General features: G+C 39.4%; 1 protein-coding gene across 1 annotated transcript; it reads left to right on the top strand.

Moving 5' to 3' along the window:
- Nucleotides 1–5,423: 5,423 nt before the first annotated feature.
- LOC104904451 (hypothetical protein) lies at nucleotides 5,424–6,059 on the top strand. Its single transcript, XM_010692699.3, has one exon. The coding sequence runs from the start codon at nucleotides 5,627–5,629 to the stop codon at nucleotides 5,831–5,833; it is 207 nt and encodes a 68-aa protein (XP_010691001.1). The 5' UTR covers nucleotides 5,424–5,626; the 3' UTR covers nucleotides 5,834–6,059.
- The last annotated feature ends 10,064 nt before the right edge of the window (nucleotides 6,060–16,123 follow it).

Raw genomic sequence — 16,123 nt, 5'->3', positions numbered from 1 at the left:
CTGAATGAAATATATTATATTAATTGAAATTTATTAAACTTATTGCACCTTTTTTGAAATGAACTCATCTAACTTAAATTTATTTTTTTCGAGATCAAAAGAGTACACCTTCAACAAAATGAGGGCGTAACTTTAAAAAATTGGAGCGCTTCTTAGCTATTTCGTTTTCTTATTTTTTCACAACTTCTTTTCATTGTTGAATAGCTATCGGAGTATGTTATGTTCCAAGGTTGTCACATTTTGGATAAGGCCATGATCGATGTAACAGTAACACATGCACTCTTGGAGTCTTGGTTAGTTGGATCATGGATGTTTTGGCAATTTATATCACCAAACTCCAAAATGGCATGTCTACAAATAAGTTGTTTTTTAGTCTACCATATTATTGTAAGATTAATCAAGGATGTCTTGGTCTAGTGGTTAAGATTAAGGTGCTTAAGATTAAGGTGTTGTGAACGATAGGTTACAGGTTTGAATCCCCCCTTCTTTATACTTTGTACCGCCTTCGTGGCTCATATGGATCAGAAAAATATATTATTGTAAGATTGGGTTATTTTTAAAATAAATAAATTATTACAGGGGTAGATTTGATGTTTTAGAAGTAACTGCTACGGGTCCGTACAAAGTTATGAAATATGAGTTTGTTTCACTTAAACTATAAAGTACACCCTCCGTTTTTGAAGTTTTACTCACTTTTTATTTCATTCTGTTATGTAAACGACTCAATTTACTTTATTTATATATTGGCAAATGAAATATTATTAATCTATAGGTGTACATGACTATCTTTGCAAGTGGACCCAATGTTTAAGTTCATTTAATTTAGTCGAGGTCAAACTTGGATATTGTTTAGAATTTTTGATGTTTGAAGTCGGCTTGTGTTCATCTCGTTTATCAATTCAGTTGGGTTAATAAATGACCTTTCATTCATAAAGTTAGTTCTCATTAATTAGTTAAATTGCACAAAAAGAAACATAAATTGATATCATATTCAAATACATTTGAACATAAACGAGCTTGTTAATATGTATCCAGATAAAAGAGCAATATATTATTCATGTACAACTACAAACCGAGGTCCAAATTGTTGTCAAACACAGTTCATATATTAGATTAATGAACAATAACAACTATGCGTACCATGCTCATTTAGAGCTCTATATCTATTGTGTGAATTATGCTCATTATTTGAAGAATTTCAAATAAGTAATAAAGACGTACCATGCACTATATATATTCCCATATATATGATAAAAGTTATACTTCTACAAAATCTACTTGAGTATTTATATATCTCAAACCTCATCCAAACAAGTATGGTATCATTTGATTCCTGGTCCATTTCTCATATCTACCGCGAGGCAAATAAGGTAGCAGATTGGATAGCAAATGTTGACCATCTAGTTTCTTCTTTTGTTAGTATAGATATATGTAATTATTCTGCCCTTCATAACACCATTGTAAACGATGTGTTAGGAATTTCCCTCGTGTGGAGGGTTCCCTAACTTTTTTTTTTTTCCTTACCTTATATATATATATAAAAAAAATTGAGATAATCAATGGCTACAAAGATTCCTTAGCTACTTTATTTATTTTTTTCACATGCATCTTACTTTTTAAAAATAGTGGAAGAACTTTGTTTTGAGCTTGACAGCTCGGACGAAGAAGGGAAAAGTGCGTAGAAAAGTGCACATCTAAAGAAAACTTATAAATTGGATATGGTGACATTGAATCCACCAAATCTTTTATTTAACAAGTATGAAATCCACCTAATTACATGGTTAGTGAACAAGTGGTGTTTGATCAATAATACCAGCTCTATAATTTATTGTTCTTGCAAAACTGTTTTCAAATGTATACAGACCATGAATCTACTATAATATACTTCTATGTTGTTCTCACTCAAGTCTTGCATAAAAAATATGCTAGTTTTTAGACTAGTAGAGACAAGATGACTGATGAATAGTGAAAATGGTGTCAAGTTGAATTTAATCATAGAGTTTATGTTTACATCAGATGCATTAAAATAGATTTACTATTAGCATTTTCTTATCTATATGCACCTTTTATACTCAACTCTCTCATTACCAAGCAACTGGGGGAAGGGGAGCAGTTGAAAAGTTAGTGGATATGTCCCAATGTGTCGCATTTGAACTTGGATAAGGCCATGATGTATGTAACACAAATATGATGAACTCAGCGATGTTTTTTTTTTTTTTTCTTATTTATATGTCAAAGGACCAAATCAATCAAAAGTTTAAGTTGATGGTTGAGGCTTCACTCTATCACACTTCCTCACGCAAGAGCCCTTTGGGCTTGAAAGAGGGGTGTATGAGATTCGAACCCATGACCTTTTTGTCACGTTGGTTCTTGATACCATGTTAAAGGACCAACTCAACCAAAAGCTTAAGCAGATGGTTGAGGCTCCAAGAATAGATCTATACTCTATCATTATATCACCAATGTTTTGTTAGTAGGGGTGCTTATTGAGCGAGTCGAGCCTGAATAGCACTAGGTTTGGCTCGAGCTGGTTTAACTTTTCATGGCTCGGCTCGGCTCGTGAGCTTGCCGAGCTCGGCTCGAGCTCGTGATTAGAATTTGCGGCTCGAACTCGGCTTGTGAGCTCGTTTAGGCTCGGTTCATGAGCTCGTTTAGAATTTGTTTTCTTTTTAATTGTTTTTACCTTTTCTTTTTATCTTTCTTCTATTATATACCTTTCTTAATATCTTAAAAGAAATATTTAATATAATTTTTAATATATATAAATAATTTTTTAATATGTAAATAATTTTTTTAATATAATTTTTTTTTGTAGTACTCCCTCCGCCCCTTAATATAAGTCCTGATTCTGTTTTTACACGGGAATTAAGTTAAACTAGAATCTTGTTTTATTTAAATAAAAAGATTCATTTTTATTGGAAAACACTTACATTGTTTTTTTCTTTTTAACAAAAAAATAAAAACTTAACATTAATATTGCATAGTTGAATGTGTAGAGGAGTTTAATGGGTTATGAGTTTCTACTTTATCATTAATAATGGTGCATTGGAAGTTGAAATTATGAGGACTTTTTGGGACTTTAATTATTTTCATGAGGGTATTTTGGGTATAATTATTGATTGAAAATAGAAACAAGACTTATATTTTGGGACACTTTAAAAGGAAAGGGGACTTATATTATGGGACGGAGGGAGTATAAAACAATAATCGAGTTGTTCACGAGTTTTACGAGTCGAGCTTTGCCTAACTCAGCTCGGCTCGTTTAAGTCTCAAGCCAAGCCCGAACTCGAGCCGAGTTTCAACGAGCCGAGCTTTAACTGAGCCGAGCCCGAGTTGCTTGTGAGCTTGTCAGACTCATTATCACGTCTATTTGTTAGTGTACCCATTAATTGTAAATGTAACATTAGGGTGTTCTTTTTCTAAAAAGTAAAAATTAAAGGACGGATTTCACTTTTTAATAGAGGCAATTGTTAATGGCCTGGTTTATAAAGACTTTATACTAGGTAATAAACTTGTATAAGTTTATTTCACCTAAGGCATCACAAGGCAAGTCGAGTACAACCTTACTTGCTTATTCAAGCTCCTTTAATTTGTTGGATAGACTTGGCTTGTATTGGAATTCAAAAGGAATTCTCATTTTGAATTTGGCTTGTGTTTGTTTGCTTGTTTGTTTGTTAATCTGAGTCGAGTTAATAAACGATCTTTTATTCATAAATAATCAACTTTTGTTCATACAATATAGATCTAATTGACCTTTCTTTTTGGTCAATTAGGCTCAAGGTAAAGCTAATATTTGAAATTTGAATACATGAAAGAGTTTCTTTTAGCATAAATGAGCTTGTCAATGAGTACATTCATGTACAAGGTTTATAACTACGAGCATCAACATTTTTTCAAGCTCAATTCATCTATTAAGTAAATGCACAAGTGAAATGCAAATTACTAGTGATAGATTTGGCTTATGTATATCCAAAAAAAAATATAATCAAGTGAAATCTATTTTCATGACATCAACTTCTCACACCTTTGATTTGTGCATAATAATAAATATTAATGTTCAAACTTGTACATTAATAAATGAGCTAAATTATTGTATTATGTAAGACCAATTTCTATTGGACTAGGCTCCGTTTGGTACGGTGGAAAATACTTTTCATGAGAATGAGTTTTCGTTTTGCTCTTATTTTCCGTTGTTTGATTTGGTAAGGGGCCGGTGTAAAACAAGTTTTTCATCAACGGAGATCTAGGTGAAAATCATTTTCCTTTAAAAAAAAGAAGGGAAAACACATTTTCCTCCTTCCTTAGCAACCTTTTAATCTCCTCTTATCCATCCTCTTCCTTCCCCTTCCATTTTTCTCTTTTCCGTAACTTTTTTTACATTAAACCAAATGAAGGAAAATTAGCTTTGCATTTGAATTTTCCATTGTAAAATGTTTTACGTGAAAAATCATTTTACATTAAAAATATTTTACATCCAACCAAACGGAACCTAAGTTGAGCTGCACTGAGAATGGTAAGAGAAAACTAGCTCAATTGCATCAACAACCATTGTACCAAAAAAAACAGGGCCAAACTATATGATATAAAGTGCACACTTCACATGTTGGGTCAATTGATAGATAGTGGACTCGTGTCTACCATTCTAATGGTTGACACGGGCTAAAACGTAGTTCAAAAGCCGTAAAACGCGTTAAACTAATGTACATTAATTGCTCTTCAATGAACATGTGAAACTAATGTACATTCACTGTTCTTCAATGAACATCGATCTCAAGAATTCTCCTTTGTTAACCTTTATCGTCTTTATGTTTTTTAGTTTGTTTATTGTAGACATTTCTTTGTTCATTGTGTATTATTTGTGTGTTCATTAGGTTGAGTTGTTGTTCATCAGATATTTCCTCTTATGTTCATCTCTTTTTTCTTGTTGTTCATTGCTGCTTTAGATATTCATTGAGTCTCATGTGTTGTTCTTTTGCGTAGTTTGTTTATTAAGGATATTATTTTGTTCATTATCTTAAATGGTGCGCACCATTTAGATGGTAGACTCGTGTCTACCATCTAATTTCCGCATGTCGGATCAGGAATTTCCACCAATCTTCACCATATCATGAAATTTATAAAAAATGCCCCTATTGGCTATTATACAACAACGTGTCACAATTGAAATACAAATAACTAGTCTCTGTATGTACCCAAGTGCTGGGCCATGCCCATGAGATATCAGCGATAGATTTGGATTGACCCAACAATTCAACAAACTCTAATCAATAATCATACAGGAGAAGAAAGAGGAATATAACTAGGAAAGAAGAAAAAAACGGCTTTTCGTAACCAAAAGAGCCATATTAAAATTTTCATCCTTAGCCACAAAAAAACCTATCTTGCTACATCTACACACCACTATATAAACAGACTTTTTGTACATTCATGAACATAAAAACATTTCTGAAAAAACACTCTCTACTTTCAAAAAAGAAAAAAACACCCATAAAGAGTAATACATTACTATCCTATTTGGTAATAGTGTTTGAGGTAGTGGATAGCAGTCGAATAAGGTCAAAAAGCTACTTAGGAAACGCGGCAACTCGAAGCACACATCAATATTCAGAGAAAAAACATACAAAAAATGGGAGGAATGATACTTAAAGAAGTTGAGATGTGCGTAGAATTAATGAAATTAGGGTTAGAATTTGTGGTTGTTGTTGCAGATGCTGTGAAGACTGTTGTACATCGAAACTTAGATGCAGATGATGTGCAATTACCAGCTCAAGAACGTATTAATCTTAATTATGATTATCAAGTTCCTTTTCCTTACCCTGGAATTCTTCCTTGATTATATTAATTATATATACCATTGTGTATATAATTTGTACAAAAACAAAAGAACACGTAGAGATGTTATGTTGTTCTTCTTTTTGTTTTAGTTCTTTTATTCATATAATTTTGGGTTTTGTTGTTGTTTTGAGGAAACATGATTAGTGTTGTTAATTACTTCTTGTGATTAGTTTGATCACGGTTTTGATTAATTGATATTAATTTTCCCGGCTCTTCTTCCTTAACTTTTGTTGTTTCACGAGTACGTTTTTCTTGTAGTCTTTTCCGAAACAAGCACATGCTTAGTGACAATTGACAAATGACTCGTCTATTACGAAGACAGTTGGGACGTGAAGCTTATCCATGACATGTTTTATTTGCATTGACGATTTTTCGGAAAGAGCCACTAATAAGTGTTTGTTTGGTTAACATTGTTTAACATAGGAAGTTAAAATTTCTAGGAATTGAAATTTTTTGATATTGTTTGGTTGACAAATTCATGGGAAGCATAATTTCTTAAGAAGTGGATGAAGGAGATTACTTACCTAATGGGACCTAGATAAGTGGAAATTCACATGGGAACTTTCACTTCCTATGAATCACCAAACAACATTTAACAATTTCTAAAAAATACAATTACATGAATAATCACTTTCTATATACAACTAAACGAGCACTAAAATTAGTTCTCATTTAAGTGAAGGAAGTATGATCATTTTACCAATAGTCATTTAATGTTTCTTACATTCTTTGGCCTTCTTTATACGGAGAGTTAAACCGTGCAAACTAATAACGAGTATTTTCTAGGTAATATACTTTTCGTAAAACAATCCAATTATATATATAGTTTATTAAGGAAAATGTTTGAGTAACCCTTAGGGTTGTCAACCCTCCTAGACACATTAGAATAAAATATTGATATGTATGTAATAAATGAGGAGAGAAGAGACATAAAAATAATGTTTTAATGTATTCCTAACTAATGAAAATTCAATAATAAGAGGGTTGGCAACCCTTAGGATCATTCAATCAATGTTCGTTTATTAAACCTCGATTAATATGGATCCAAAGGATGACATGTTCTATTGGAGGCAAAGCTCTTCGAGTAAATGCGGTTGCATTTATAGGACTTAAATTTGAGTACTTGTTGGTTGCTCGATAATTAAGATATTGTTGATACAATGATACATATTACACGTACGGTAACAATGTAATCCCTCATATTCTATTTAATGGCCACACTTTGATTTGTGACTAAATTTTCCTTACTTGTAAATCACAAATGATAGTCAAATTGAAATTTATAAGTAAGGTCAAAAAGTCAAAGTGTAACCATTAAACGCACAATTTTGTTCTTTTGATTGATCAGTATTTAGTGGATCACGACAATATTGACGAATTTACTACTTCATCCATTTCAATTCAGCTGAGAGCCTGAGACACTTTTTATTTTAGGAAGTTTCAATTTAGTTGTGACACTTTTATTTTGGGTAATAACTTCTCTCTATCTCTTTTATCACATGGGACCTTTTTTTATTTTCCTTCTCTATCTCTTTTCTCACAAAATTGTTTAAAAAGTCCGTGATTTTAAAAGTATCACACCTCAATTAAGACGGAGGAAGTACTACAAACTGTGTGCGAGAAATGCAAGTATGTTACCATGCCGTGGAAGAGAGGTGCTTAGGGTATGAATATTGGTAGTCTTAATGGGAGCTTTGAGCAAAGACTTTGAGAGTCTTGTGCAAAGACTATGCAATAATGTTGAAAGAAAAATATGGAAGTCCTGGAGTGAGTTTGATAATCAAAGATTTCATCCAAGACTATTACATGTAAGAAGTGAAATTTCTAACCACTTAAAAGTTAACATTTGTCTAATTTTCTTTTTTTTCTTTTTTTTTGTAAAATAAATTTAAAATATAGTATGTGGAGAGTCTGAGGGATAAAGTATATAATTAGAATGAATCTGGAGTGAGTCTGTAAAATTAAAAAGTAGCGGAAAGCTGCTGTGATACAATCTGAAGTTTGGAGTTGAATATGAGGGATAAACTCACACTGACGATGGAGGGTGGAGGACGTGGCAGGTAGGCCCATTGATTGTACATCCACAGTTTAAAAAGTGCGCGCTTTAACGCTTTTTGCACAGTTGGGACAGCACAAGTGGAAGTGGGTAACCTCATGCTGTCATGCATCATTAGCTGCGTAGGCATGCTAGTATAATTCTAAGTTTTTGATAATGACTCCTTGAAATTATGGTCTTAGCATTGTCTTTAAGAGAAGTTTTGAATATTTTACTTATAATCAAGGTTTAATTTAAATATTGAGATACGACTTAACGCGTATCTTATTCTTATCTTAGCTTTACTACTTATCTAGATGGTTCTATACCATGGAAGTTATATATATTTTAATCACAATTATTAGGTAGGAAAACAAATTCTTACCTTTGTTTGAGCAATAAGTTTATTTTGGTCCCCTACAAGAATCAATATTAATTGTTCTTTTGGTGAGATTAAGACATGAAAAAAAAATATTAAAACTATGAAATCAAAATGATTAGTTAGGTCAAACATATCCAAAGTTGAATTGGTCTAAAATTACAACCTTCTTAATCTTTGATGAAACAAGGTTGAAAGATTATTTTCATCAAAACGAAATACTTTATCTATTTCTAAAAGAAGTGTTACATTTTGTTTTTCACGCTTGTTAATGTAAAATTTTGACCTCAAAAAAAAAATATAAGATAACCTTTAACTTTATATCTTAGGAATATACGGTAAAAGTGGTGTATGTGAACAATGAAAAAGTTAAACGGTTGCACTTAAAAATAAATAAAGTATAATATGTTGCTTAGCTTCTGTCATCTTATATACCTCGGGATTTTCTAAAAGCCATATAGGAAAGTATTAAATGTTGTCCTTGTGGTTGTAAGACACTCCTTTGGTCATTTAATCCCTGTGTTAGGAGTTGGATTCTCTTCCCCTACAAGAAAGATAATCAATTTCTCCTCTTTCTTACATGTGAATTCTCCTTATCTTAAAAAATATATATAGAAAAGTTATTACTTAAAAGTATTCTTTTCTACAAGTTTTTAACAAAGTTGTTCCCTTCTTCATTCTTATGATATACTTCTCCTTTATAAAAGTTTGTTACTTGAAGGTAATTTTTTCCAACAAGTTTAATAAAGTTGTTGCCTTCTTATAATAACCTTCGTAAACTTCAAAGTATTACAATGTTTCGGAATTTTTTTAACCATCCCTAGAAAATTATATTCATTATTACTCTCTCTATTTTAAAATATAAGGCATTCACGCTTTACGAAAATTTGCTTTAACCATAAATATCTCTCAAATACGATAAATAAAAATTATACCGTATTTCACTTCGTCTTGAAAAATACTATAATAACATTATTTTTTAAAATTTCTTGTTAACATAAATTGAAAGTAATTAACAGTCAAAGTTCGACCTCAAACATTGTGTATACCTTATGTTTTGAAAGGGAGAGAGTAATTATTAATTATTATACATATAACATATATATATATAGTATATATTAGATAACATTGTACGTAAATGATAGAATTGTCTTTAACTAGTCATAGGCCCGTATTATAAACCTATATATATTGAATGCCAAAATTAACCATATTAGGTTAACACAATTATTCTCTACACTTCTACGATCAACTTTACAATATATACTAGAATAGCTAGTATTTGGAAACGAGAGTGAAAGTTCGACAATGATAAGAGTTGTCCTTTTGTTGCTAGTCTATAATTAATTCACCGAAAAACCTAACTTATCTTTGTTTATTATTTGTCGAACCCACATGGAATTAGCAAGTTTCTAATTTTTTATTTCATAATAAATGCAAGTCAGTTAATTGACAATTATGTTCCGAGAGAATATACTATACTAGCTATATAAAGCAGGTAAAAGACTCGATCATATACTTAAATATGTACAAGTTACTTTGTTTTTTATAAGGAAAAGGTTCTTTTAAAACAATATTTGTTCTTAACATAAGCCCAGTGCTAAGGCATACAACTCAGTTCATCCAGTGGCTAAACGACCTACTATTAATAAAATTATATTGAATATTACATAAGGTATAAAATTCAAATCAATATTAGTAATTATTTTTTAGTGATCAATTAGGATTTAGGAGTGGATAATCTACCTAATAGGTAGATGTAGTTATGTTATGTCCCTTTAATACGTAACATATCTGTTTGGGCTTATTTCCTGGTTTAAGCTTACCAAGGATAATCCAGCCCAATAAATGCCTTAGAGCTTCCAGTGGGCCCCACCTGTGATGGTGCATTCCAGCTGTCAGTGCCCCCAGCTGGCCTACAGTTGGGAATCCCAGCACTATAAATACTCAAACCCCTCATCAATGAGAAGGTATTGAATTCTTACCTAACAAACCAGAGCATCTCTCTCTAGACTTTATCTCTCTAAGCTTGATCACTGACTTGAGCGTCGGAGAGGCGATCCCGGAACAACCCCCGGGGCAGTCTAACCGTTACTTTTGCAGGATTCCGGCGTACGGACTTTGACTCAGGACATTCGAATCTGACCCGGTACTCCCTAAGCAAAGGAATCAGAACCCTTAATTTCTAGACAGAAACAGTTTGGCGCCGTCTGTGGGGATAGTACAAAAAGTTACTTCGCCACCACTCACTCAGATTTGTTCAGCTACTCAGCTCAGAACGCCAATTGACCATGGCACCAACCAAAAACTCGCGGCAAGCCAGCCTCCGAGCAGGTCTCTCGGCCAGAGAGAGGCCACTCGCCCGCGCATAATCGGGATCCCCCAATCCCTCGACCGGAGCGAGGCCATTCGCCTGCGCATAACCGAGAGGCCGAGCGGACTCCCTCACCGGCTCGGAGGTCACCTACCGTCCAAACTTGGACCCTCGGTCAGTATCCCAGCATATCCAGCATGTGGAGCCTCAGCCGCTCTTCGCGTCTGACCTGGCCCTTATCACGGCTCAGCTCCAGGAGACATTCCAAAAGAGCATGATGGACATGATGGCCATGCTTCAGCAGAGGCAGCCACAACAAGTCGTCCCGCTCAATCAGCATGACCCAGGGAGCGCACGGTCCCGCTCTCAGAGGGACAACTCTCGTTCTAATCGAGACCCGCAGCCTAGCCGGCCACGGTCCGATGCGAGAGACCCAGCCACCGGGAAAGAGAAAAGTCAGCGCGACAGGGTCGGCCCGTCAGCATGCGGAGACCCATGTATCTAAATCCCCAAGGGGGGGTGCGGGTCGGAAACCCCAAGATGCCCGAGAATTCCTTAACAACAAGAAGCGCCTCAGCCAAGGCTATGACGCTCGGGAGTTCCTCAGGAAGAAAGCAAATGACCGAGAGGGCCAAGGGGACTCGGCTCATTCTCAGCCCCTAGCTAGCTGGAGGAGGGCTCAAGTTCCTGATCCCCTTCAGTCAGGAAATCCTAGGACCAACCTCCGGGTAAAATTAAAACCCCCCTGATCGAGCCATTTGCGGGCCTAACCGACCCAGATGATCATATGGCTAGTTACAAGGCTCAAATGAGCGTGCAGACAAGCTGCGAGGCCACTTGGTGCCGCTTCTTCCCTACCACCCTTAGAGGGTTGGCTCTGAATTGGTTCCAAGAACTGCCGGCGGGGGTCATCACTGACTTCGCCATATTAGACACCTCTTCATCCATCAGTTCGTAGCGGGAAAGAGGCAAAGAAAAACCAGCCTTCACCTCATGGGGGTGAAGCAAGACAAGAATGAATCCTTGTCGGACTACATCAAGAGGTTCAACGAAGAGTCTCTAAAATAACCGACCTACAGGACGCTGTAGCCTTCGCTGCCCTCATGTCCGGCCTCCAACCGGGTCGGCTCAGATGGTCATGTGCCGAGAATGAAGTCAAAACTTACTCGGAAGCCATGGCTCGGGCTCAAAGATTCATCCAAGCAACGGATATCTGCCGTTACTCGGACGAGGTTGGCAAGAAAAGGAAGGATGAAGGGAATCACGCGGTCAGCCTAAGCATCAAAGAACAGGGGGCCGAGGGGATCGGCTCACTGATAATGGCAACGACCCCCGATTCAATAAAAACCGGAAGGAAATCTACTTTGGCATCCGGGACAAAAATTGGCTTCCCAGGCCAACGCCCATCCGGACGTCATCGTCTCGGAGGACAAAATTTGTGGTGTGACTACCACAAGGAATGTGGCACACCACCAATGACTGTCGGGAGCTCAAGAAATCCTTGAACGGTCTGGCCGACCAGGGCAAGCTCACCACTACCTCAAGCGTCGAGCGAGGAAAAGGGAAAGCAAAAGGTGGGTCAGTCGAACAGTGGGGACACCGAAGGCTTCATTGGTGTCATCGCTGGAGGATTTGCGTCGGGAGGCCTAACCGGCCGAGCCGCAAGGCTCACCTCCAGAACCTTAAACATCAGGTGCTTGATGTTCAGCTCCCCGAGCGAGCTGCCCCGTCATGACATTTGGGGAACCTAGTCGGACGTTGCGTGTTCCGCACGACGACCCCCTTGTCATCGAGCTCAAGGTAGCGAATACAAAGGTGAAGAGGGTATTGGTGGATAGCGGCTCATCCGACATAATCACCCTTGACTGCCTCAAAAAGCTGAAGTACACCGAACGGGATGTTACCCCATGGCTCAGCCGCTCATAGGCTTCGGGGGCAACTCTGTCCACCGGTCGGATCAATAAAATTACCCACTCGGATGGGTGAAAAGGGTAAGGGGAGAAGCCTACCGATCGACTTCTTGGTGGTAGACATCCCTTTGCCTTACAACATAATAATGGGGAGGCCCATGCTAAACAAGGCCAAGGCCGCCATCTCCACCTACCAGCTCCTCTTGCAGTTTGAGACTGATGACGGGAAGGTAGGAAAAATTCAAGGCGACCAACAGGCCGCAAGAGAGTGCTATGTGAATAGCCTCAAAAAATACCGACCGTACCAAATAAGGACTCGAAAAAAAGAAAGTATGAAGGGGGTCAGCCCTCAACGAGCCTCGGGGTGTACATAACTGAAAACCCCAACAATATGAACGTCCTCAACCAGCCGAAGAGGACGAAGAAGTCGCGATCGGCCAGGACCCCGGTCGGACTGTCAGGGTAGGCAAGGCCATGGACCCCAAACAAGGCAAGATATCATCCAAGTGCTCACGGAGTACCAAGATGTCTTTGCCTATGAGGCCACAGAAATGCCGGGGCTCGACCCGAAAATCATGTGCCATGAGCTTAACATCAAAGAGGGGTTCAGACCTATCAAGCAGAAGCTCAGGCACCAAGGTCCCGAAAGAAATGCCGCGGCAGCAGCAGAAGTCAAGAAGCTGCTCGAGGCGGGTTTCATAGAAGAGTGTCAATACTCGGAATGGCTGGCCAATGTGGTTTGGTCAAAAAGCCGAGTGGGGCATGGCGAATGTGTGTCGACTTCACCGACTTAAACAAAGCCTGCCCAAAAGACAATCACCCTTTGCCAAAGATCGATAGGCTGGTCGATTCAACGGCAGGGCACGCCCTTCTCAGCTTCATGGATGCAAATGCCGGCTATCATCAAATTCCCATGGCCGAGAAGGATAGGGTTCATACGCGTTCATCACTCCTCAGGGTGTCTACTGCTACAAAATGATGCCATTCGGCCTCAAAAATGCCGGGGCGACATATCAGCGAACCGTCAACAAAATCTTCAGCGACCAATTGGGTCGGAACATTGAGGTATATGTTGACGATATGATAGTCAAAAGCAAGGCCCAGTCGGATCACCCGCAGATCTGAAAGAAACGCTGAGCACCCTAAGGAAATACCGAATGATGCTCAACCCAAAAAATGCGTCTTCGAGTTAAAGGGGGAAAGTGCCTCGGATTTCTAGTAGATGAGAGAGGTATAGAGGCCAACCCGGACAAAATCAAAGCGGTCTTAGAAATGAAATCGCCTCGGAATGTTCGGGAAGTACAGCGCCTAACCGGCTGCTTAGCGGCACTTGGTCGGTTCCTCTCCCGGTCGGCCGATAAAAGCTTGTTGTTCTTCAAGGCCCTGAAGCGAAAAGAGTTCGCATGGGATGACGAAGCCGAGCAAGCCTTCGCTGACCTCAAGAATCACTTGGCATCTTTGCCCAAACTGATCTCCCCCTTGCCGGGGGAACCCCTGTTTATCTACTTGGCTGTCTCGGACTACGCTCTTAGCGCCGTCCTGATAGCCGAGCGAGAAGGAAAGCAACATCCTGTGTACTTCATCAGCCACGCCTATAGGGGGGCCGAGGCGAAGTACAGCGATGTTGAGAAAATGGTCTTTGCCTTGGTAATGGCAGCCGAAACTCAAGCCCTATTTTCAAGCACACCCCATCAAAGTCCTAACCGGACAACCGCTCCGGAAGCTTATTGAAAATAGAAATCATTCGAGTCGGATGAGTGATTGGGCAGACCAGTTAGCAGATTTTGGGCTCGAGTTCGAGCCCCGAAGAGCCATCAAGGCCCAAGCACTCGCTGACTTCATCACTGAATGCGCAACTCGACCCCGGTCGGTTCGCAAGAGGAGTGGGAATTGCTTGTTGATGGGTCATCCACAAAGAGTGGTTGGGAGCCGGATTGGTATCAAACCTCCGGTCGGAGAAAAAATTGAATATGCTGTTAAGTTCGAATTTCTCGGATCTAACAATGAAGCCGAGTATGAGGCTCTCATCCTCGGAATACAGTTGCATCCTAGCTGGAGCAACCTCATCATAGCCAAGTCCGATTCACAACTCATAGTGGGTCAGATTTCCGGAGACTATGAGGCCAAAGAGGACAACATGAGGATGTACTTGGCCAAAGCCCGAGCTGTCATTGCGAGGTTGTCCGGATTCCGGATCACCCCATTCCTCGCTCGGAAAATCAGCAGGCTGATGCACTGGCTCGGATGGCTAGTTCTGCTGAGGGGTCGGCCCCCAGAACCATTACTTGGGAGGTGTTGAAGGAGCCTAGCATAAATGCTAAAGAGCAGCTCGTACTCAATCGATCCTCAAACTGGATGGGAGAAATTGTGGAGTACTTGCGAGACGGGACCTTACCCAGTGATCCTAAAGAAGCCGACCGATTAAGCATAAGTCTGGTTGGTTCCTTTGGCATGAAAGGCAGCTCTAAAAAAGAGTCTTTCACTCATCCCCTCCTCAAATGTATAACTCCCGAGGAAGGAAACTATGTCCTCCGAGAAATACACCAAGGAGCCTGTGGAAGCCATCAAGGGGGTCGGACTATAGCCGGAAAGGCGCTGAGAGCAGGGTACTATTGGCCTACCTTAAAGGCTGATGCCTCGGACTTAGTCCGACGGTGTCCCTCCTGCCAGATTCACTCGGACATACCGAGGGCGCCGGCCACTCCCCTCACCACCATTCAAGCAGTCCTGCCTTTCGACAAGTGGGGCATGGACCTGCTCGGACCTTTTCCCCCGGCTTCTGGGCAAAGGAAGTTCCTAATTGTGGCAATTGATTATTTCACCAAGTGGACCGAAGCCGAGCCACTGGCGTCAATTACTGACAAGCAGGTTCAGTTGTTCATATGGAGAAACATCATTACCCGGTTCGGAATTCCAAGAGCCTTGGTTCAGACAATGGCCGGCAGTTCAACAGTGGTCCAACTCGAGAATATTGTTCCCGGTTCGGCATTCAAACAAGGTTTTCGGCGGTCTCCCGCCCTCAGACCAATGGGCAAGCCGAGTCGGCTAATAAAATTGTCCTGAAGGGTATCAAGAAGTCCCTTGATGCCGCTAAAGGGGCTGGGTGACGACCTACCTGGAGTACTCTGGTCGGCTCGAACAACGGTAAAAGCAGCCACGGGGCACTCCCCTTTCGGCTTGGTCTATGGAAGCGAGGCTGTCCTTCCGGTCGAGGTGGGAATTCCTTCCCCTCGGATGACATTCTATGAGTTCGACCAGAATGAAGAAGAAAAGCCCATCAACTTAGACCTATTGCCAGAAACCCGAGGCAATGCCTTGCTGCAAGCCATCCGGTACAAGCAAAGACACAAGGCATTTTAACCGCGAGTAAAGCCTCGGCCAATCAGTCTAGGCGACTGGGTCGTCGCGAAGGTCGAAGCCACTGGACTTTCCCATCTCAAAGGGAAGTTGGGGGCAAATTGGGACGGCCCTTACAAGGTTACAGAAATCATCAAGCCAGGGACTATTCCGACTCGAATCTCCCGAAGGGGTCCCCTGGCTCGGCCTTGGAACCTGGACAATCTCAAAGATTCTATGTATAACTTCTTTTTCGTTACTTGCACTAGGGGCATGATGTAAGGCCAGCACTACTGGTCGGTTTAGCAAAGCAA

This window comes from Beta vulgaris, chromosome 9, assembly GCF_026745355.1.
Source record: "Beta vulgaris subsp. vulgaris cultivar EL10 chromosome 9, EL10.2, whole genome shotgun sequence".
Taxonomy (NCBI): Eukaryota; Viridiplantae; Streptophyta; class Magnoliopsida; order Caryophyllales; family Amaranthaceae; genus Beta; species Beta vulgaris.
Note: the sequence above shows the minus strand (reverse complement) of the source record. Positions and strands in the feature narration are given on the sequence as shown.

What these genes read in the sequence shown, in the direction of transcription:
- LOC104904451 (XM_010692699.3), top strand. Translation starts at nt 5,627, where the DNA reads ATGGGAGGAATGATACTTAAAGAAGTTGAGATGTGCGTAGAATTAATG.